The sequence below is a fragment of the Lutjanus erythropterus genome, chromosome 19 (genome assembly GCF_056507025.1).
Source record: "Lutjanus erythropterus isolate fLutEry1 chromosome 19, fLutEry1.hap2, whole genome shotgun sequence".
Classification (NCBI taxonomy): Eukaryota; Metazoa; Chordata; class Actinopteri; order Lutjaniformes; family Lutjanidae; genus Lutjanus; species Lutjanus erythropterus.
This window is the reverse complement of record NC_139335.1, coordinates 20,985,363-21,010,738: the sequence shown is the minus strand read 5'-3', so window position 1 is coordinate 21,010,738 and position 25,376 is coordinate 20,985,363. Positions and strand designations below refer to the sequence as shown.

The following is a 25,376-nucleotide window of genomic DNA, read 5'->3' as shown; positions in this document are numbered from 1 at the left end:
AGGGCGCTGCAGACTCATCATGACAGACCTTATCAGCAGCTCTCCAGTCCTAACCTCCTGTCATGTCCTTTGTGAAGCCATGCACACTCAAAGACACAGTCCAGACTCCCCCGATCCCCAAACCTTACTACATTGTTTACATTCATCCTTAATTAAAGAGAAACTCACAAGGAGATGGAAGCTTAGCTTGTGTATTCTGTATGAACAAAAGAAACATAAGAAACTTGGGGAAGTTGTCAAGAGTGTTAAATTTTGTTAACAAAAACTATAAAGAAACACGTTAATGACCTTTTTACCATGAATAAGACAGCACCAATGTCGTTAAACACTAACTATACCAACATGCAATACTGTTGATGAGAAAAGACATATCTATTTTCAATGACAAAAAAGAGGAGACTTTTGTTTTCAAAGTACTGTGTCCTTTGTGGCGTGAGTTTGCACGCCATATCTACGCAGACAGTCAGTCAGAGCACAGGCAGGAGACAAAGTAATTACATTAAGTTAGCAATGACAACAACAGAGCTTGGGAGACAGAAACAAGGTGATATTTGTGCCCCATTTTTGTAACAATGAGACAGAGAAAAGAAGTAGAATGCATTGGTTCATCAAAGGGGAAGCAACGTGGTCATAAAATAGCTGCTAAGAATACCACAGATCTGAGGAGACACATTAAAGCGCACCAGTCACCACAAAAGAACTTAAGGTGGGTTAATAAAACATTTGGGCCCATGTCCACGTGGCATTTTTCTGGCACAATACTGCTCGGGTTGGGGCACTGTGATGAAGCGTATGTGCGGTTCGACATCGGGGTTGGAATCACTTGGCACCTCACGATCCAGTTTGATCATTTCCCACACCCCTAGATGCTACATCAACAGAGGTTTGACAACACGGCTAACAACAAGTTTACAATGGGTAGGGTGATGAAAGTACAACACTCATCAGCAACATTTAGAGTCCAGATTGCCTAAAAAAGCAACAGTGATGATACCATCTCCTTTCTGAAAAGTTCAGAGATTTTCAACTAGAGGGGCTGGGAACAGCTGTACAAAAAAGGTGGAGTGCACACATTTTCTTTTGGTGCTGCACAGTGCTGCATACACTCTCTCCTTATTGGAAACTATTGAAGAACATGCCGGCACAAAAAATTCTATGTGGATACAGGACTTTTATTTAAAAAAAAAAAAAAAAATCTATATTAAGCTAGTAAGGCGGTGGTGTTAAATTATGTTGTGGGTCATTCAACCTGTGTTTTTCATCAGATAATAAGACAAAATCTTATGTGAAATAAGTTTGACTGAAATGCCCAAAATATTGGTTTTGGTGAGACTAGACTGACTGAAATGTTCAATATAAAGTGATGACTAAAAAGACTAAAATATCAAAAGTTTTCAATGAATAAAAAGACCAAAGTACTTAGTTTTCTGTAACTATGATAAGAATAAAATGCCCAGACTTTTTGTCAAACAAAAACTTGACAAAAAAGGATAAGGTTGACTAAATATGATAAAAACTAACAAGGACATTTAACACAGGAGACTGAAAAACAGCTGACAAAATTCAGACTAGAATTTTCATTGATAAAGGGACACAAACAGAGGATGAAGGTGACCCCCCCCCCCCGCCCAACCACACACACACACACACACACACACACACACACACGCACACAGAGATTTCTATCACTATCTCTTAATTTGTCTCACTGCCTTATTTAATCAGTCTAATGCTAATGGAAAGATCGAGTATGAGCTGAAAATAGGAGCAAACTTCCACAGACTGGCCAGAACTTGAATTTGACCTTGGCTTTACACGTAGTCCTGTTCCTTCCAGAAAATAGTAACTTTTCTTCCTTTTAATTGCTCAAGTATTCGATGCATGTTTATCATACCAATTTCATAGAAAAAGGAATGTTATATCTTAAATTATCCAAGCTCCTAGCCTTGGGAGTGTAAGACTTCTTGATCTCGATATCTCCTGATTCCACAATGATGAAACAACAGAATAAATCATTGTAGTTAGCGCCCCGGGAAACAAAGGGCACTGAGTTTGAGTAGATTTATTTGCAATGACTCACCAACAGCAAGTGTAGCACTTCTCATAAATTATGCCACTGGTTATCACCCCGATAAAGCTACAAAAAAGAGGGATGCTTATTTCAAAAGTAAAAACATGTATTTAATAATACATGAAAATTCTGCCTTAATGGCTCACAGCAGAGCAGTTCAAAGTTCCATTCAAGGAGTATCAGGATGCAGCCCGCCTGCAGGCCTACCTCGAGGAGGCGACGTGCTGAGAGAAAATCAAACACCAAATCGCCCACACTTGTACTCTTCTTGTCCACAGGCAAAGCATTAGACACAGAGAAAGGTTGCACTGCTTAGATTGGCGGCATGAAAACTGCACTGCAGAACGAATTTTGAGAGCTGCAGGTAACCTCGGAAGAGTTAACTATGATGAAGCTGTCTGATCACTTATTACAAAAAAGCTTCTGGACATCCTAATCAGTGAGATTAGACTTGCAAGCTTGATAGTAAACAACACAAACAGAGACATTAGTAATATTGTGAAATGCTGGAGGAAAGACATCTGAAAACATTTGCCAGTGTGTACTGAGCATGTTGTGTGATACAGAACTACAGCTGGGCAACATACTGATATTACATCTATACTGTGATACAAGACTAAATATCGACTTACGTTTTAGATAGTTATATCGTGATATGACACGATAAAAAGTTGTCTTTTCCTGGTTTTAAAGACTACATTACAGTAATGCGATATGTGTAATTTTCTGGACTTACCAGACTCTTCCAACTGTTCTAATATTTGCCTTTATATCCACACTATGGATTATTATTTATCAAAATTCTCATTGTGTTAAAGGACACCTATGATGCCACTTTTCAGTTCTATTCTTTTAAACTGGGATTAGAGTACATTTGCATAATTCACAGTTCAAAAACAGCAGCTCCTCGATTCACAGCCACGTCATTCACAAGCCGTTTTAGCTCCTGCCTCTCTAAGGACCCCCCTCCCCAAAAGCCCACTTTCCTCTGATTGGCCAACTTCGTGGAAACCTGCTGAGGCTAAGCAAGAACTACAACAGCCAGAGTTTCTGAGCACCATCTTAGCATGGAAGGTAGCAGTATGGGGCTCTGAATTTGATTAATTTTCTGTATGTCTCACCATAAGTGAGACAAGGATAAGGCTGGAAAACAAGGCAGCTGGAGCAGAGTGTTTCTGGGGACTGATTACTATACACAAGCACACAACTTTATAAATTTATTCATGATTTTGGTGATACTGGATCATATTTTATGGATGAAATATTTTCTAGTGTTCTCTCAGATGTCCTCTGACTTCTCTGTCTCAACCTTTGGTGATTTATGGAGTTTCCTGATGGACAAAGGATTCTTTGTTGTTAGCAGTTAGCTGCTTTAGCCGCTGACCGCAAGTTAGCTCCATGCTGCTGACTCTGCCCGGAACTCAAAGCACCAGGGGAGCACTAGCAATAGAAATTAGTTCATGAACAAGTAAAGACACCTGTTCATCAGAAACTCCAAAAATCATCAAAAGTTGAGCAGCCAGGGAACATCGAAAGAAAACAAACTCTTTCACAACTGAAAAAGTACTTTCTGAGAGATACACTGAGCATAAATATAGCCCTAAGCATACCGGTGGACTGAGGAGTGAGGGTGGGTGTGCCGTGAATGCTGTGCTGTGTCTGGAGCGGATGACCACACAAAGAAATACGCAATGTGCCAGCGTCAGCTGAACGTGTCGAGTTGAGTAGAAAAACATTGCATTCAGGGCAGTCTAAAACATTATGACAAAATATAAGAAAAACTATAATTAATCTCCTTTAATATTTTGTGAAAGCACCAAAAGTCACCAAATACCTTGATGAATAATGCAGTGTTTTGGTAAAAAATGTGTTGATTTTGTCCATATCATACACTACATTACTGCATGCGATGCATATCGTCTTGGTTCATGCCAGAACATTTGGCCTTGTGAATATGCTATGATATTCATATGAATATGAATGTGACAACAGCAGGAAAAAGTGACAAAATATGCTCATTAATGTGTCCAACATTGAAAAAATGATGACTCATTAGATATCATATAATCGCATGAACTAATAATGTTTTCACTATACATCAAGCCACAGGCGTTCTTCATATATAATGCATTCATGTATTTAATCATAATGAGGCATGTATTAGCTATGCATCAGTTAAGCATGCAGTTTGAACCTGTATTATTAAATGTTACTGAGGGAAGGAGCTTTTCTTAGTGAGAGCGAGAATTATCATGTCGACTGTCGCTGCATGAACTAACAGCCCGCTTCATTCTTACCTTTCCGGGAGCTTTGGTCTTGTTGTTGTTGTTGTGGGAGGCCAGATTGACGTCTTCATGGACGCGGTCCAGCAGCCACAGGAGGAACTCCAGGGCGTCATGTTGGGAATTACCACGAAACTGTGATCCATACTTGGACACTATAGTCTGCAGAGGGGAAAAGCACACTTGATGAAGGTGGAATTTTTCTGCGGCTACATCATTATTACAGATTGGTTGATCAGGTGTATTTCAGGAAAGGAAAATGGTTCAGTCTTGTAATCGTACTGATGTTAAAGGAATAATATGTAACAATTGAATATATAAAAGTTAGTACTGCAGTCAAAATAGTTGTAGTCGAGCTGGAGTCATAGATGGTATATTAAATAGGTTGAAATCCTATTTAATATACTGTCTAGTGTTGAAGTGAGCTGTTTCCCCTGCACCCTCCTCCCCAGACTCAGGAAGCTCAGGCAGGCTGCAGCAACACAGCAGGAGCACAAGACCAGTGCAACACTGTAAAATGGCGTGGACGAGCCCTACGCTGTAAGTTTATCAGCTGTTTATAATTCTGTGAAAGATAAGCCCGATATCCTTTCAAAGCCCACTGCTTTGAAAATACACACTCTGGAGTTTGAGTTCAGTAGCTGCCTGTCTCACTGCCTCACAAACTCCATTAACATATCGCACAATTTAACCATAAACATCGACTCCTTCCAAAAGGATTTCTAACGACTCATAAAGATACACCAACTCATTCAGCAAATATTTGGATTTAATTTGAACTCTAATTAACATGAAACAGGCAAACAACAACACAAGTTATAGACTAGAATAGAAATTTCAGAGGACACCATGGCTGTATTGTTGTTGTCAGAGAAGCGAGTATTTCAACTTTCAGGATTTTTCTTTAATCTCTAATGACATATCATGGACATTTATTTATTACAGTAAATATATTACCGATTTCTCCTTCAAGTTATAATGATGCAGCCACTTCAGAGAGAAACCTGCTGGAACCCATGAATATGTTTATCCTATCCAAATAATCCCAAACTTGACTCGACTGAAAAATAAAAACAGTGGTTTAATTAGCTTTTATAATCTGACAGCCTGTTAGAATTAAAGCCATAGAGGCTACCTGAGGAAGGCAAATTAAATTGCCCTGTTAAGATATCCTTTCTCAAGAATTCCCTCACAAAAACACGTGGATCTCAAGCACTACTCGTTTACTGGTTTTGACAGCTGGGGTGCGTTCGTTGGGCAGCCCTGCCACTGCCTTCTCCACAGAACGCTGATCAGAGGAATCTGCGATTTGCAAATTTGCACTAACGCTCCTCACGCCTCCCTCCCCTCCACCTGGCCCACGCTTTAGCTGAAGCAGAGTCCTATCAGATTTTGGGATTTGCAAAATATGCCTTTGTCTAAGACATTTTCACGGTCTAAAAGTATGGCCTTGCCCCCAACCATTCTTCTCAAGAAACTAAATTTCAAGATTTCTGACATTAAAAAAGAGGTGAATGACATTCCTCTTAAAAGTAGGTTGAAGACTACTTAAGCTCACACAGTATAATGTGACTTCTGATGTGAATGGCACCAAACTCAATTAGGCAGGAATTAGCTGCATGAACCGCAGCTGGCAGCCTGAAGAAGCAAAAGCAGTGATGAGAGATTATAGCAGAGGGAACGGCAGACTGTAATCATCGCTTCATAATCCACTAATATGTGATATGCCTCTCATAGTTATTACAGCATAACGTGATGTAGGATGTCTGATGATGTAGTTAGAGGCTTGTCACTGAAGAGATGCGAGTTCAGTTCTCAAAGACGGGCAGATACACTGAATTAAAACACTTCTCCTTTGACAAGCAGCACAGAAAGCATGGAGCTGAGTATTTTTCCAGTGCAGCAGCTCAGTCCCACACAACATAAACAGACCACACCAGAAAAAAACTCAAAAGATTAAAAAAAGAGATCCGTTCAGTGTGATCGGAGTATTAACTCATTGGAAGTAGAGTCAGGTCTGCATCTTCAAAGTAGGTACTGAGACGTGGTTACTGACAAGTGCAAAAATTGATCATAAAAATTTATAAACAGAGGGGAAAAAAAAAAAACTGCGGGTGGAGTCTTGGCAGAGCAATAAAGTCCTCTAATCTTCTCTTCTGATCTTGTCTTGAAAGTGAAAGTGAAAGTTCCTTGGCTTCAGAGACCTCAAAGTCAAAAAGTGACGAGAGTTGTCGTCCGACACAAGTGGATCCTTAAAATACGTTAAAATAAGTCGAACACAAAATACAAAAAGGTTAACAAATACAGAGCTGCTGTTTTAGCTGTGTGTCTCTGTTGAGCAACGTTTTTATTACATCAAGAGTGAGACATTTTTCTAAACAAAATGCTTGCACTAATATTTTCACTTTTCTTTTTGCTCTTATTGATGACACATTTATGATTCTTGGCAGTTGTCACAATAACAGAATTTTAAACTTCAATACAATACTCCTATAAAAACAAAACAAAACAAAACAAAAAAAAAAGATACTTGCTGTCCCTTTACTACCACAGCAACACAGGTACATTCAATACTATAGTTACTGGATATATTAGATCATTTTTAATGTGATACTGAAAAAGTATTGATACTTCTGAATCTTAGAATACAATATTCACAATCACAACCTTAAAAATACACATGTATTCTGCGAATGCTGTGGATAGTTTATATTCTGTTAAACTACATCCACCTAAACTGTAGATGTAACATGACTGAACTTTATTATACTTGCACAGTAGATCTTTCTGAAAACGACTGGTCTTTAAACATTCAGGGTTGCTTTGCAGAAATGCTCCGACATTAAAAATGAGAACCTTGGTCACACACTGGCCTAAAGCTGTTGTGCAGCAGAGTAATAACAGTAATTACCATCAGCCTTCGGAAGGTGGCAATTGTCTCAGTGATATAATTGAGGTTGTGGAAAAAAGCTGTTATTTTTTTTTATTGCTCTCTGTGTCATAATGGCCACTGGCCAGTTTGTAATGTCTATTATCATCTAACTAAAAGGTAAAAACAAATTAAGAAAATACTCCCATCTGTCCTCTAGTGTTCAGGTTTAGTCATCTGTTTTAATCATTTACATTAGTTTTACTTTAAGCTAACATGAAATATTTCCCATTAGTTTTAATCTAACTATTTCAACTGTTGTTCTGATCTGTTACATTTAACAACCAGCGTCTTAATTACATCTGGTCAGACTTTATGACATTGCAATTTTGTTGTGTCTTCCTACACTGCTTCATGCTTTTTAGAGTGTTTGTCTGATTTAGTTGATTTGGTTATTTTTCCTTGATTTTTGTGCATCTAGGTAAGGCTATGTAACTAAATGGTTTATTTTCTTGTCTGTTTTTATGATCAGGAACCTTCATGTGTTTTATTATGAAAACTGACTGGATGCACTATGTCGTTCCTGACTTCCTGTTCTGTGCAGCTTGATGCAGCTTCCATCCAAAATAAGCTAGGTGGGTATTTGAAGGGGTGCAGACCAGCTTCTGAAACATGCTGTGGCGCTTCTGGCAGAATCACAAGCCTATCGAATTGCCACAATCAGCTCCAGTGGCAGTGTTAGTTTTTAGCTTAAAGTTAGCTCCGCAATTGACCCTGCCTGAGTCCCACTATGTTCAAAAGTTAGCATAGATGAGCCTAACTCACAACAGATGTAAGTACTGGAAACAGAAAAGGAGAAAGTTGACTGAGGTACCAAGCTTGCTCAAGTTCACCCCTATTCATTTTCTGCAGGACACAAGTCAGTTGCTTCACAAGGCATTGTGGGATTTAATTGTGGGTACAGGTAGCCCTGGTTAGGAATCACTGCTCTACTATACATTAAAGATAATCATTAAAGATCAGCACAGAGATGGCAAATATTGACACACACCTGTGAGCAAGACCCACTGTCATCACATTTAGCCTCCAAAACAGGCTCATCAGTACAGACAGTAGGGAGGAGGACATTCCTGCTCAGTCATCATGCCTGCTCACCCTAACTCCCTTCTTTCTCAGGCCTCTCATGTTATGGAAACCAATAAATTGGCTGTTGAGTAACTGTTTGAGTTTCAGGCTTCGTCCCTGTCCAGGCCTCTCTGTGCAAACACACCATCATGCCAGGGGGGGAGGCAGAAAACGCACAAGAAGTGTCCAGATCAAAAGCACACATCTGCTCCCAGGTTGAAGAAACTTAACTCCTTCAACTGCAGCGTCTGGGGCGCATCTGTGAAAGTGAGAGCTCAGGACGCGCTGGCAATGTAAAATATCCAAAAGCAGCACGGACGATACGTAATCTTGTATAAGTGAACATTTATAAAAGCTGCCTCCCTCCTTCCACCTCTCCTGTCCTACAAGCCAGGTGGTACTGGAATGTGGCCGAGTGCCAGGTGTTCTGCAGGACTTTGTTGTTTTGTTTTTTCTGCCGGCTGGGACTCTGCAGCCAAGTGACCTGTGAGGAGGCCACTGCTGATTCATTAACTTTCAAGAACTTTTGATCAAACGAGGATGATTCTACATTTACAGAGGAGGTGTGCATGAACAGAATTATTCATTTAAAATAAAAAGTGCAGCACAGTGTACTTCCTGCTGAACGGATAATCGTCAAAAAAAGAGATCCCTTTCAACACTTGCTCTTTTATCATTTCTTATCAAAATCCCTGTGATGTGAAGATGGGTACTATAGATAGTCCTTTTAATCTGGCTGCTTTAGCTGAACTTTTCCAACGTCCTGACAAAACACCTGGGTTTCAGAGGTATGCAACAACTGATAATCAGCCTCTAAAAACAATAGATCAAGTGAGCATTTAATTGAAGACCAATGCTTTTTGGAGGATTCTTTGTAAGTGGTTTGTGCTGTCTGGAGTTCCCGCAACTGGGAGCTAATTTTGCTTCTCAGACACAAGCCTTGGAGCTATCTGATTATTTTATAATGCCTCCCTCCAGGCAGCTGCGGTATTACTCAACAGGCAATTTCAGAAGGCCTAAGCTGCATGAACTCTGGACCTCCTACGGTCACAAACCACAGCCAAGAGGCACAGCAGTGTGTGTGTCTGTGTGTTTCGACACAGGAAACATCCCATCACATAAAGAGCGAGTGTTTAGTGTTTTTCTTTTAATCTTGGCAAGATGTCTGCATGCTGCTCCCTCTGATTGTTGTCCTGAAAATGTCTGATATCCGAGTCCCATGAGACGCGAGGGGAATGAAAGTGTGGAATTGGGGTAATTATTGGCAGTAAGGATTTTGGTTGACAGGGAGAGGGGAGTTTTTCAGAGAACACAACAGATGGGAGAGCAAAAAAGAAAGAAAGAATCAATGTGAAAATTGATCCGGACTGCCAACGCTGCATTTCATATGCAGCAAGTTGGCTTTTAGGTAAACTTCTGGTTTCCTCATTACAATATTTTACAATGTGAGCAAAGACGTGCCTATACAGTAGGGTCAGGATATTCTAGTAGCCATACTCATACCCTTTTCTTACAGAGTAATTAGCATTTCCAAGAATAGATCCGTTGTGGAGTTTCTTTGTTCGCTGCTCCATATTATCTACGTCTTGCCTTGAACTATGGCTCAGAGAAATCCAGAGCAAAGAGCTGCAAGCAGATAAAGTACGGTTGCCCCCCTTCTCCCTCTCTATCTTCAGCGTGGGCACAGTAGGAAAGCCTGAGGGTCTCCTGATAGGGCTCTGTCACAGCCCCAGGTCCTCAGGGAAGGAAATTTCTTAAGAAAGTGTTACAATAAATGATCTCCATACTTTGCATCCCAAGAGGAACACATGTAAACAAACGCTGTAATGTACAGTTGAGCAGTAACCTGCACCTTGCTTCACTCGCTGTGCTGTGACAGGAAGTAAAACGCTATCTAGTTTGTGCTGCAACCAGAAAGTGATGATTAACTTAAAGTCATCACACACCTACTGGGTTTGTTCACAAAACAATGGCAGCAGTGTGGACTGATCAATAAACAGGGTAGACGCTTGGGTTGGGCCAGTTACCGATGCCATGGTCCGTCATTAATTACTGAGCCGTCTAGCATTATAACATTGTGATTTAAGGGCCTTCTTCTTAGTTTGAGGTAGAGTGTCCCCTCAGAGTTGTTGTACGATGTTTCTCTGTTCTCTGACATCATCATATTCGAATTTGGTAGACATCGCCAAAACCCAATAGACGCTATATTTGTAAACACTGGTCCCAGGGGCAACCAACTGCAAAATTTCGTGGCCAGAGTAGATTTTTGGTGGCCCAAATGTAAACTTACAATGAAATCAGGACGTTTGTGTGGCTGTGAGGTTGTATTGATGAAGATACAACCTCAGTGGTCACAGGAGGCCACCCACATGGGATATTTTCTGGCCACAGAGTCACTTTTTGTGGCCATGTGCCATTGGATCATGGTTAATGTGGAACCCTGATGAAGTTTTAGTGTTGTTATATAGGGTATTCTGTTGAAAATAATCCAGCCCTGCACCTGAGTCAGGGACCTGCTGACCCTATGCCCTCAGACTGCAGTGACACAGAACAGCAGCTTCATTATCACCTGCAAGGAAAACACTGAAGTCACAGGGCAACGCACTGTGCGCTTGTTAGTGCATGTGGGAAGAGAACAGTTTCTGTACTACTGGCAGTCACAGCAAATGATGTTAGACTTCTGACACCCGTCTTTTGTCTGAACATTCAGGTAACTCACATCTCAGTGGTGTTTATGGCACATTGTGTGCACAACATGTGATTATGTTTGACTAAACAGTAAGTTTACTCTACACTTAAGGTGCCAAGGCACTAATAATGTAAGAGTCTGTGTTTAGTTAATGATAACCACTGAAACTGTGAGACGGCCCTCAGCTTTTTAATAGTAGCAGTACTTTTCATCCCTGAACCTACTCTGTGCTGTCAGCCCAGGCATTTTACCCAAACGTGTGGGTCAAATCAACACAAAACTCGCAAGGAATTGTATGAAGGGAAATCGGCTAAATATGATCCAAACAAAAATGCCTTTTTTTTTTTTTTTTAAGTTCAGGCATTTTCTGAGAAAAAAGGGGGTGAACCTCACACAAATTACAACAGAAAATCTGATAAGATGTTTATAACTAAAAAAACTCTCCTCTATAACATGCAAAAACTTCTAAGAGATCCAAGTGGTGGTTTAAAAGTGTTTCGTACCATACACATGTAACACTTTTTTGCTTCCTAAAATAATAATTTAAACCAATGTCATTATAAAGTATATTTGTCTGCAAGGAAACATAAATTGGCACTACTCTATATAAATGTTCATACTGGCAGTGATTAATGAATTTAAAACTTAAAATATCAATTTTATGTTACACAATCAACATAAATGTTGGCAATGATGAACATAAACATGTATACTTTTAAGTAAAACTTGTTTTAATTTTCATCTAAGGGTTAAAAATTCCCTTTTTGCACATTCACTGTACTGTATCCAACTCCATTAATGTAAGACACAGATTCTGGTTGAGTGTGGACAGCACTGAACACTTTGTGTGGACATCAGACAAGCAGACTTGCATAAATATTTTTTCTAATGTGCAATAAGGGGAAATTGTGGCATCATTGATTTCAGTATTTTTCAGGACTTTCCCTCACTTGGATTTCTTAAGTCTTATATGTAATAAATGACATATTTATGGAAGAGTTGAAAGAGTTTCTGTTGCAGTTTGTGTGGGGTCATGCCTGAACTATATGTGCTGTGCTGAGTTCACGTCCACCTGTGGCATGTGTTTTTGGCTGATGTGCAGTACTTTGAAGTACCTTGAAGTCCACAGACAGCTGTGGGGTGTACTCCAGAGTCCACAGAGCCCTGACAAGTGATGCCAACTGCTCCGTGACTTCTCCCTTGGCAAGCCGCGTCTCATCGCTCCTCACCAGCCCGTTTATCCTGGTGTGACACAGGTCCAGCTTGTAGCGCTCCAGCCCCAGGTACTCTGCCAGCAGGTCGGTGTTGCTCAGACACTGGACCACGGCGTTCATGAAGCAGGTGTTCCCGTGGTTTTTCAGCCCCAGCACCCCTGGGATCCTGTCTCCGAACTGGTTCTGGAGTTTTTCTCTGCCGGTGCACAGAGAGGAAGACGTGCTCGAAGTGTTTTTCACCACGCGCTCCCACGCCACCTGTACGTCCTCTTTGATGATGATCCCCGAGCTCGCGCTCAGGGTGCAAGGTGCGCCATTCCGAAACCCACCATCGTCGTCCTCCGCGTCATGCGCGTCAGCGTCTCCAAAGTGGGTGAAAGTGCCCAAAGTTTTGATGATTCTGTTCATAAAACTCCCCACAGACTTCAGCGATTTCTTTCGGAAAAGCTTCCCGGATTTGGGCTTCTTCTCTTTGCGCTTCTCCTCCTTCGATGTCGGCATTTCCTCCTTGACTCTGCTCTGTTTCTCCATGACAGCGACTCTACTCCCTCGGCCGACTCTCCTCACACTGATTATTGTGTAAATTCCGACGCCGGTGTGTCACTTCTCTGCCAGTGTCCCCTGTCCTGTCCGGATCGCGGAGGGAAAAGCGCACAGAGGTGACACCATCGCGGAGCCAGGAGGCACAACGGCACACTGTTATTCCACCTTCCTCATCCATCCCAGCACTTACTGAAGGCGTTCATTATCAGTCCGACACCGCTGTCACAAGCCACATCTCGTCATGCCCGGACAGCACAACACTCCGCTCCGCTCCGCCGTGCAGTCCGTCCGTCCAGCTGCAGCACTGAGCGCTCTCCTCCCCTCTCCTCCCCTCTCCTCCCCTCCCAGTGCGCTCAACTTCGCCTGGAAAAGGCTTGTGATTGTGTGGCTGACTGCCCCCTCCCACTCTCCTGCACATGGGGGGAGATAACAGAGCAGTGTACAGCCTGGATTCATCTGGTCAGCGCTCACGACCAATCTGACACAGAACTGTTTGTGTTTTACTTGCCACCAGTGCTGAAAAAAGTACTCAGATCCTGTGCTTAAGGAAAAGTACCAATACTCCATACTTGTACACAAGTATTATCAGCACACTTAAGCATCAAAAGTAAAAATAGGCTACTCATTCTGCAGGAAAATGATCCCTGTGACTAACAGAGCCCCAGTAATCGTCTCACGGTCCCTCAGATTTAGCCTTATAGTGACCCCTTCAGAGGGGGGCACACCTGTGAGTTGGGAACCACTGTACCTAACTGTATGGACAGGAGTTTAAATTAACTCCCACTGAACCAGCAACAATAGCAACATGCTACATATGTTTTGATGCATCAGTAGGATACAAACAGTCTAAATCTCGTATACAACCTTGATTTAAAAAAAAGTTGGGACATTGTGTAAAATGTAAATAAAAACAGAACGCAATGAACTGCAAATACTTTTCAAACTGTATTCAACTGAATACAACAAGATATGTTAAGTTCAAGTTGATAAAATTTTGCTAATATACGCTCATTTTGTTTCAAAAAAGCTGAAATAAGCAGGACATCCCTGTAAAAAAGCTGTTTGGATGGCAGCATATGTTGCTTCATAAGCTGTATGCAACTTTCAACGTTAATGGGGCAGATGTGACAGTTACCCATGAGGCCCTGGGCACTAACACACTCCCATACCCTCACAGGTGCTGGCTTTGATGAACATTAATAATCTGAATGGGCCTTTATGTGCAAAGGTTTCAATTAATGATATTATCTCTTGTAGATTCTGAAATCCCTAAATTCCTTGCAACTGTATGTTGAGAAATGCGGTATTTTCCTCACAGTGAGCATTTTGAGGATGCCCCTCATGACACTATCACCTGTTATCGATGAGCCTGTTTACGTACGTAAAAGTTACAGACACATGGTTTTTTGAGCATTCAACATTATCCCCCGTGTTTTGTTGCCCCTGTCCCAACTCTTTTGGAACATGATGCAAAGTCAGAACGTTTGTCAGGTTGAACATTATATATCCTGTTGAATATAGGTCAAAAAGTGTTTGGAAATCATTGCATTCCGTTTTTATTTACATTTTACACATCATCCCAACTTTTTTCAAATTGAGGCTGTATATTAAAGGATCACAATATAAATCTGAGGGATTTTGAGAAGAGTTTTTTGGATTTTACTTGTTTGTGTGAAATATTGGGTCATTTTTCCTCAGTCAACGTCAGTCATTTGTTTAAATGAAACCATGTGAGAAGCTTTGCGTGGAAATGCCTCTTTGGTGGAAAACACGACAAGGAGCCACTAACATATTGCTTATGTGTATATGGTCATTAGCCAAAATGGTTTGGAGCTACCATTTAATCTCTAAACATGTTGTAAAAATAACTTATAGTCCATAACTGTCAAATAAACAAAGTGCAGTAAAAAGTTGTTTCCCTCTGAAAGATACTGAAGTGGGGAACCTCAAATTGTACTGTACAATAAATAAATGTACATCTTATATTCCACCACTGCTTTCCACAGATAAACTTACTGGCAAGGAAATACAAGATAAAGAAGGGTGGCTGGGAAGTCGAGGTAAAAACAAGTCCATCAAAGATAAATTCACTTCAGTGTCCACAAAACAACAATGGATAATTGAAACGGAACTCAGAAGTAAAACAGGAACATGAGGAGAACCATGGAACAGACAAGAGGCAATGTACACCCACTAAATACACAGACGGTTAATTAGGGGCAGGTGGAGCTAATCAGAAATAAAAAAGGCAGGAAACAGACAAAGAAAAGTAAAGACAACAAAAAACACATAAGGGAAGATTTTAAAATAAAACAGGAAATAACTAATTGCAAAACCATTACTCTTAATTATTTGGCATCATGTTCTTTCCAATGTCAGTGTTTTCACTGACACAAAACAAACCCGACCCACAGCTGCTGTGACTGCGTCTAGGAGAGTGTTGCTAACTTTGGTTGATGCTGGACCAACAAGGTCATTGATGGGGTTGAATGATGCCTACAGAATTGGCATGTGGATGACAGCAACTCATCTGGGTACTTTGTGCCCGTGTCATGCTTCTGCCCCTTTTTAGGTGAAAACAACCACTCTAATTTGACTGGTGGCCAAATCAAGGTCTTTGCCAGTTTAAATACATAAATTAAGAAAACTGTATCACTTTTGAGCTATTAGGAGCTGAAATCCAGTCAGGTGTGCAGTTATACTAAGTCCTTGCCAATCAGCGTCATTACGTGGACTGATAGACGGCTCAGCCCTAGTTATTATGATAATTACAATACTGAATGAAAGCAATTTTATCACAGTTTATTGTCACACCGATTATAGTTCATTCTCTATCATTTAGGATTCCAGTTTATTAGGATTTCCTGTTGCCTTCATCAAACTTCAAAACCCATCAACAATTGTTATTTTTATTATTTTTTTATTTTTCATTCTTATTTGCCAATGCAAATATGGCAATAAATCTAAGTGAAATCAAATAATTTTCCAAAAAGGGAGAAATTAGCTTCTTGTGACTGGTGTATTGTTACACTGACGCCTGTTGTTTCTCACTTTTCTTCTCCTGTGGAAAATTCCAGTGAATAAAATTCCTCCGTAAAAATAGTCACTAAGAGAAGACAGCATGTTTCTCATTGGAAGTCACAGGAATCATACATGTCCAGTGATTGCATCCAGTATGCCCAAGAATCCACTAAATACCTTTTGAAATCTTGTTTCAGGTGCAATGTTTGTGGAGGTCGTGTTAATGTTGGCAGAACTTTGTAAACCTCCTCTGGTTGCATCTGGCAGGTGAGGTGGCATTGCAGTAGGGGCTTCACCATCTGTCGCCTGGTCGGGAACCTGCACTCCACTGAGCGAACTCTTCTTGTTTTAAATAACATCATAATTTATATTTTTCAAATTAGCTGAGCTGCTCCACAGTCTTACCACGTACCCTGTGGCAAGTGTAGAAGAACTCCCTGGAGTACAAGAACCTCTGGTTGGGAATCGCTGGTACACTGTGCTTATCTCTGACAATTCAGAATAAAAAGGCAAGAAGAGAGCGTATCGTGTATGAGTGCGTGACCCCAGCCGCCTACAGAGGAAATTCATTAGCTAAGCCTTGAAAGGCATTTATCACAGGTTACAGTGTCCTGGATTATTACTATCATTCCTAGGCCATGAAGTATAGGAGAGCGGAACCGCTTATCTCCTTCACTCACTACATAGATATGTTTAATCACACAGGGCTGTCTTACTAACACTTAAAAAACTGCAGATTTATTACAGCTTTGAGTGAAAGCATTAGGGCCGACTCTCTTTCTTGCCGCTAATGCAACCTGAGGAGTGAGTCGGAGCCAAGTGTTTGCTCAGGAGGCAAGCCTCCTACTCTGCCTTCAGAGTGGTGCTGATGGTTGTGTGGTATGGAGTACCTGTTGTTGTTGGGAAGCAATAATCCCACCAGCAGGCTCGATATCAAGAGAAGAGAAACTCTGGAATACTTTAAGCTGAGAGCTAAGAAGCAGCCATGAGTGCACACAGCAGAAGGGCCTGTCAGAATACTACGAGCTGAATTTGCAGGCCTGTATACACAGAAGCAAAGCCTCGCCAAAGGCCTCCTCTCCCAGCGTCATCTGCCTCCACGAGGAGGAGGCAAACAATAATCTTCTTGCTCACACATCGTGTACCAGACATGCCAACTGTTCATGTGGACCAACACTGCAGACTCAAGTAAACCTCTGTGAAATAAGGTTTGCATCTCACCGACTGTACCAATGGGGAAGTCTTACCTGCTTTAAGTCACTGCAATGATCTACAAGACCTGGAGGACTTCAATAGATACCTCCAGCAATGAACAAAGATGATCTCACTCTGAAAAATGACCCCAAAGAAAATGCCAGGCTCCAGTCTGGCAAGAACTGTTTTTGCAGGGTTTCTAAAGGTTTCAACAAGTTAAATTTAAGACTTTTTAAGACCACTATGAATGCAATTTAAGACTTATTTCACATCAATACTGGCAACAAAGGCACAAATAATATGATTGCACTGTAATTTATTCACATTCAGCAGGATTATTCTATCATAGGGTTCTTAAGAAAATAACCAAACATTAACATAAACTATTTTAGCTTATTTCAGTCAGATACCTCGCATTTTAAAATGTTTATTACAGAAGCAGAACATAATAAGAGATTGGTGTCTAGGCTCTGACCTCATCACCCCCTGCAGATTATGTTTACGTGGAGAATTTGAGGAGTGATGAAAAAATATTTAAACTCCCTGTCCGAGCCTGCAGGTGGATGCTGAGGTGCGAGCTTTTACAGCACGGTCAATATGTTTTTTTTTTCCCAATAAGACATTTAAAAGTGAGACTGAATCTAGGCTTGGAATTTCATCATTTTAAGGGCAAAGCATTTGGCCTTTAGTGCTGTCAGTTTTTGAGGGCACACTGTGCCTGGAAATACTGTAATGACTTTAACTTAAGGGATAAAAATGATTTTATTAATTTTTTCTCTAATTTGCCAACACTATAGGGACACTAGAGCTCAGTCATCAGTCACTCTATGGCATACTAAATAGTTTGTAAATAGTGTGGAATGTATAATGAGTTAGTACCTCAATTAATGACCTAGTATCTCAAAATAATGGGATACTGAGATACTGAGCCATTGAGAACATTTCTAATTATAATGACTTACAGGATGTACAGGATGTTACAGCAGCACAATGAAGAAGAGACGAGCGTGTATAACATGGATCTGTGTTTGTCGCTGATAACAGAGAGTCCAGTCTGCACTGTAACTCACAGAATTGTAGAGTAACATCAGGCTTCATCATCATAGAAAGTTTATATCACGTCAACACTTCTGTCATTATTCACATGCTCCCTTCACTTGCTCATCCACAGTGCTCTGTCTGTGCTGCAAGTCTGCATCACAGTTATATAACACAGTTTTCTAGCAGTTCTTACCAGGCTCCAAGTCTAACCCACCACTGGTTATGTGTGCAGTGTTTCATTTGATGTTGCCCAGGCAGAATCGCAACAAAAGACACTGGCGCCTACAACTGTAATGACGGGAAAGAGACAGGAGAAAATGATGAAAACCTAATAAAAACTTTTACTTTAAAAACTTTTTTAAAGTAACGTTAACTTCAAAATCCAATCCAATTTTTAAGATCTGCCACCTACGCATTAAAGACATTTTAAGACCTAAAATAAAATTTATTGGATATTAGACTTTTCAAGGCTTTTTAAGAACCAGTGGAAACTCGCTTGGGTTGAATCTTTGAATTGATCCTCCCCTCTTGCTTAAATCCACATTTTTGATGACTTCTCAGCCACGACAAACCCAAGCCATTTAAATCTGCCTATGGTATTTTTTTCACAGTCATTGACAGCAGCAGGGAGATGTGATGAAACTACCAAAAAGCCTCGGACTGGAGTATTTTCATCACTCTACTCCAAGAGACTGGATGAAACATATACGTTTTTGAACTTCTGCAATAATGACCCAGGGGCACCTCTGAGCTGCTGACATCTATCATGTACAGTACAGTCGTGCTGTGGATGCTTGAGAGCTCGTGGCTCAGCAATAATCACCTCGGGTTTGGCAGTTGTCTCCTTCTTATTTTGGCCTCCTCCCTCCGTTGCTATTTGATGTTATTTTTAGAGCAATTTTGCATTTTCCCTTCCCAAGGTCAGATACCTTTTAATATTTCTCTTGCAAAGATGATTTCTTCCGTGGCTAACAGAGACAGCTAATTCCATATCAAGTGAAAGTTCTATGAAAAGGGAGCTGCATCATTGTAAAGACATACACTAGATATGTTTTCTTCCTCCATGTGTGGCCTATATTTTATTGTCTTTGATGTGAGGGAACATCTCATACAAAGCACAACCCTTTGAACATTAATTTGGTACCAACTCAGAGTTATGATAATAATATCAAAAGAGACAGCAAGGTGTTTTTCTTTCTTTTGCAATGCTGCAGTACTCATAATTAGATCAGTGTTGCCATGTAGTAGCCTAACACTGTAGTTAAATCATGCTATGCCTATAAATGGAGAGGTAATTTGCCTGTGACGCTCTTCTCTGCAAAGAAGGAAATGTCAACCCCAAAGATGAGACCATCTGGTCGCCTGAGTCATATATGCCGTCTGCTCTGGGAACAAACACTCCCTCAGCTAAAAGAACAATGCACTATGACTGTCACACTGCCCTGCTACCCCTGCTTTGCTACAGTAAAATAGGACCAGAGGCAAGAGCATACAGTACACACATCACATAAATTTAAGTGTACTACATCACAATTAAAGGTTAGATGTTTCCTCTCTGTCTCTGTCATGAATAGTGACCTGTTTTTCATCTGGGAGGCGTAGCGAGCAGACAGTGCTGATCAGCAGAGGTGTGGCAGACTCGACTTACAAATGTGATGACTTCACATGGATTCGCATGCTCCTGGGACGGTCCTATTCATCATAATCACACCGCAGCAGTTTTGCTCTGATGTCACTCTTAGGGTGGGAAGCTCAAATATCATACTGCCCCAGGATGCAATTTCATATAAACTTTGGGAATCTGGCGTTTGACTTTGGGCAGGTGGATTTTTGACCTTCTTGGACTTGGTCCCGCCTCTGCTGATCAGTGTTATCCAGGAACACCTGACTCCTCACGAAATGCCTCTGCAGAGTGACGAAACAGCACGCCCCAGGAGGAAATCAATACTGCTTCATGTATTTTTTTACAGCGCTGACTAAATGTGATGTTCTACAAACGTTTTGCACGGTTTTAACAAGACGACCGCCTTCATCAGAGCTAAATTGATTTAACCATTCCTGTGATGTGAATTAGATTCAGCAGGAAAGAAACAGAAGGGGTTGAGTGGGCGAGTTCTGGCTTCCACCAGGTCCCAGATTATGCAGGCCCCATCTGAGCTGGCAATAACACATTCCTTGTCAATGCCTTTAATCTTAATGCATTTGGCAGAGGCCTTATGCTTTCTCATGGATTCCAGGAGCTTGCAAGTCCTGGGCAGGATCTCCCACACACTCGCAAACACACACACACACGCACCTGGACGGAGAATAGACAGCCATCGGCTTAACAGCACACATGAGGCAACTGACACAGCACTCCCGGCCTCCAGAGACTGTTGGAGCCCAGGCTACGGAGCTATTTCTATTCATGCCCTATTTCATCCACAACCAGTCCTACTTTCACTGTATCTCAACTGTTATCACTTACAGCAGGAGACTAAAGACACACATGCAGTGAGGAACCAAACCAGTGCACATTTAGCACCGCAGCAGAAATGCATTTTATTCCTGTCTCACAGGCCTGTGGTCTAATCATGAATATTAATTTTTTTGGGTTGAAATCCCCTGGTGGATTTATCTCTCCTCCCCTCCCTCGTCATTATTCTCCTGCTATCTCAGGTGGTGGCAACAGCTGTCAATCCCAAGCTGTGGGCTGCGTGAACAAGAAGCTTCCTCTGTCCCGATCCAGCCACAAGCACATGAATTTTCCATCATTCTTGGATGCAAAAGATGAAGAAGAAAAAAAAAAACAGGTGCTGTCTGTTTATATGAGCATGTGCATAGATGAGGTTTTGTGGAAGCTGTTGTAATTTTGAACACGGCATCACATGAATCAGCACCAGGAGATGTGAAGCATGAAATGCAAAAAAGGCTGTCAGATTCAGACTCCTACTAGAATGAAAGCTGCTGATTAATGATGTTTTAATATATGAGAAAGTCTGCAAGTAAAGGACCTGCTGTTGTCATTACTGCCACTGCAAACTCCACAGAAGCACAGGAAGATCAATATTTAACTCTAATTTAGGAAAATGTGCATTTGTAACTCTAACCTTAGTTTTAAGAGCAGACATAGGCTGACAGTCTATCATAAATAAAGACAGTACTCCTGTATGTATGCTGCAACTTCAAATGACTTGTGTTATGGCTCCCTCTACTGGTCAGTTGTGAACTTGACGTGCCACTCTATTTTACAGGTTATTTTTTTGAATTACCAGTATGCATTGCTCATAACTGGTCATATTGTTGAAACTCCTCACTCTGTCAGTGACATAGAAGTCTATGTGAACCAAATTCTTTTACATTCAAAGACCACATTTTCCAAAACCCATTATTTTTTCTCATTCATACTCCACCACCTACAAAACACTGCAGTATTTGCAGCACATTTTTCAATTGCAAACACACTAACAAAAACTGTTGGAACAGATGACAGATGAAACAGATGAAAGTTTGTGCATTTCTGCCCTAACTACATTTAAATATATGGAAAATCTGAGCAGAAACATCTGTGTTTGGAAAACTAAAACACAGCTGATTGCAGAGATCAGCTGAAAACCCAGATGTCCCGCTTGAAGTAGTTTGTATTAGTCTTTTTACCAAACAGACAAAATGGTGTGGTACACAGTACTGTACAGTATAAGTGATGTGTTATTTTGTACTTACATTATAATTGCAGCCTTGGAATTTCAGGAATTTGTTGTTTGTTTGTTTAAACTTTCTATTTTTGATAAGTAAATTGATATGCAGAAATACAGAAAATACAAAGGATATTGAAACAAATTACTTTATGTGCTTGTTACATACACTTTAGAACAGTTCATAAAGGTTACTCTTATTCTATGATGAAATACTGATTTATGTGATAAATCATTCAAACTTCAACTTCAAGATAAAAGTTCATAATTTAAGTAATGCTTAATAATGTAATCTGTTGTTAGTGTTTTTTTGGTCAGTGTGTTACGACTGGCAATGTTTGCTTTCTGATTGAGAATTGTCGACAGTATTTTGGTTAAATAAACTAATTTTGGGAAATGTATGAAATGTTTTGTTGGTCTGAGTGAATTTTGGCCAAGACGTGGGTAATGCAGACTGTATGAGGAGTTTTGAGAAACGAGCCAAATGAGACACAACAACAAATGAATATGTAATAGATGATGATGATGATGATGATGACACTGCTGATGATCACAACATGCCATCACTGACAGTACCAGGACAGTCACAGTACACGAGCATCTGTTACACATGGCGGGACACTTTGTTCACAACACTGCTCTCTGGCTGGTTTAGATGAATTTGTCTCATAAGTAACTGTGCAGGTGAATATTTGTGCTGAATCAGTGTCTACCCACTCCCACCTGGTGCTCTGACTGTGCACCTGCTCCTGCAGCTACAAAAACACAACACTGACTGTCACTCGCACAACAAAATGCAAACTACTATGTTTTATAAATCTGGTTTTGTGTTACTGATTTCATACGCACAGCAATGTTATGTTAGGACAAAGGAATTGATGTCAATGTACAGCTGCTGTCCTTCTATATTTAATAAAGGAAAAAAAATCAAAGAGATGATGATAACATGATGTAAAAATTTCATGTGCAGCACTTTTCGATCACCTTGGACATTTAAAGTGGTATACTCCAAACTTTTAAATAGTCATGTTGCATTACAGACAACTTAGAACTCAAAAAATGTCCTGCATCCAATTAGGAAAAGTACAGTGGCGCACCACTCGGGGAAAATTCATCCACCCTGACTTCATGAAGAAGCAGCTGTCTGACATCACACAACAATTGCAGCACCAATGGAAGTTTAAAATTAATACATAAGTGCTGGTATATAAACTTGTGTGTATCTATAGGTAAACCGATGTAAAAATGTCACAGATGTTATTAAGTGCCATAAGATAAAATCTATAATAGTGTCTGTTATGTCCTGCATCATTTTTCCCCTTGTGTCATTCATACATGCAAGGAGACGACGCTGCAGAGGGTTCAGTTTTGTGTATCTCATTGTACTCCTAATGTGAACACACTGTAAAACAACCTGAAAAATGAGACCTTCTCGACTTTCTCTGTAGTGCCTGTAGACTGACGTCTGTGTCGAGTGTGCAGGAAATTTTCCTGGAAAATCCAAATAATGTGACATTTACACTGCCCCTCCACAGCACTAACAGTGTGCAAAACTAGCTTACGTCTGCTAACATCAACAAACGACTGGCACCCACCACAACACAAACCTAATTACTTACCTCATCAATCAACATTATGTCAGGCAGTCACATTCAATCTTGTGTATGTCACAAACTGAATAGACATAATGACATTAAATATTGTATATTAAGTAGGAGTGTCACTCATGCATCCAATGCATCGGACTTTAATGTGTAAAATTCAAGTGCATTGGTTCAGATGGCCTGTATCTAGCGTATCGATACATCTCATTATGGCGCACATATGTTTCATTTTTGGCATCAGGGACATGACAGTGTGACAGTGAGCCAGTATGAGTTATACCATGAGACTGAAACAGCTAAATAAATTATTAATAAATTATTAATTTTATTATTTACACCTGTTGTTTGCCTGTGACGTAACAAAATGCTTTGTGTGAAAAAAAGCCCTATTTGTTGACATTTACAGTTATGTTGCAACTCTGATTGCACCTGAGTCAGCTGGTGGTGTCAGAGCAGGATTTACCACTTTCCATACAGAGCAGTAAAGCAGCCCCTAAATAATTTAGTGTTTACCATTTAAAACTGTATCAAAGGCACAGTCCTTGATCCAGTGACTTTTGTCTGATGTAACAAAGTTACAGTTCAAAGTTCAAAGTTCTGAACAAAGTGTCTTTGTTATGTTGGATTATGACAATATTCCCCTGAAGACCTCCTTCACGATCTCTAAGTTTTCCAATGGGACAGAGATCCTTTCAACACACAGTGGAATCAGCACTGAAGGGACTTCAGAACAAGAGTGCAGAAGCCACTGAGCAGCACAACCAAAGCCTGGTTTTACATTCCATAAAAGATTTATTGGCCGATGATGATAGCTGCTATGATGCTCCCAATCCAACTTGGCTGAACATTAGCTAATGTGCAAGGAAGGAAGGAAGAAAATCCAACAATGGAGCCAGGACGACGCAAACTCCTCCCAGAAAACTTAGTCACTGTCATAGAGGTTTCCACAAAGTACTTACAGTATCAAGCTTCCATGCACTAACTATGTAACTGTATTGTGTTATGCTCAACTTGTTTATGAAAGCTGCATGACCTCACCTGTAGAATAATGAGCCTCTTGCAGCCCACAGACACAACTACTGGCCTGGTCATTGAGCCAACATCTGCATTTGACAACAAAGGAGAAAAGATAAAGAAATGTGTGTACATTTGTGGATTTACAGTGAATACAACCTCTTTTATTCACTCTCAGCTGACAGGAAAGCCATTAAGCTCCACTGGCGTTCTGCAGTGTCATGTTTTCCAGCCTCACTGCTTTGGCCACTGAGTCAGACAGGAAGCCAGATTCCTGAGCTGGTGATAAGATTCACCTCTGTTCTAACCTCCTGTAAAAATATAAAATGATGTTTCAAACATTGTCTAGTTCATCAGAGACCGTTTCAGAGGCTGCAGGGCTGATGCAGTGTAAACCAGTCAGACAGCATCATGTCATATCAGCCTTTGAGGCAAGTTTTCATAACTGTCAAAGCAGCTGAGAAGGAGCCAGTGTAGGTTTATCTGACTGACGTACAGGCTACTTAAGTGTTTAAAGCGATAGTTCACCCAAAAATGAAATTTCCCTCAATATCTACTCACCCCTGTGCTGATGTGAGGATGGGTGAAGATCTCCAGTTCACAAAACACTTTCGGAGCTTCAGGAGAAAACAGCATTGCAGCCAAATCCAGTAAAATTGAAGTGAACGGTGACCAGTTTTAAAATGTAAAAACAAGAACACAAAAACACACAAAATGTCACCATGCTGCTCGTGTTGTGTAATCCAAGTGTCTGTAAGCCGCGACATTAAAATCTGACCTAAAAAGACGCCATTTACACCCTGTTTTTAGCCTAAATGTCAACTAGCCTCTCACACCTGATCCGCGTGCACACCTGAAACGGGTATACGCTCTCGCCCAAGCGGCGCAACACGAGGTATACGAGATCTCGCGATACCTTCACGCCTGTGTTTTCACGCTACCTGGAAGCGACTCGGATAACAGCGAGACATCTGCTTAGATATAGTGACTTGTTATGCGCACAGTTGACTTCGCAAACTTTCAACAAGGAAGAAA

At 40.7% G+C, this 25,376-nt stretch overlaps 1 protein-coding gene across 2 annotated transcripts in view; it reads right to left on the bottom strand.

The window, feature by feature from the left end:
• usp43b (ubiquitin specific peptidase 43b) overlaps window positions 1-25,019 on the bottom strand; it is a 93,668-nt gene extending 68,649 nt beyond the window's left edge. The window contains exons 1-2 of one of the 2 annotated variants that reach the window (XM_084744402.1): window positions 24,903-25,019; window positions 4,369-4,515 (exon numbers count right to left, since the gene is read on the bottom strand). In XM_084744402.1, the coding sequence (XP_084600528.1) occupies window positions 4,369-4,515; window positions 24,903-24,977 (222 nt within the window). In that variant the 5' untranslated portion in view covers window positions 24,978-25,019. Of the gene's footprint in view, window positions 1-4,368; window positions 4,516-12,151; window positions 13,119-24,902 lie in introns of those variants that run through there. The other variant, XM_084744401.1, reaches the window with a different exon arrangement.
• Window positions 25,020-25,376: the final 357 nt, after the last annotated feature.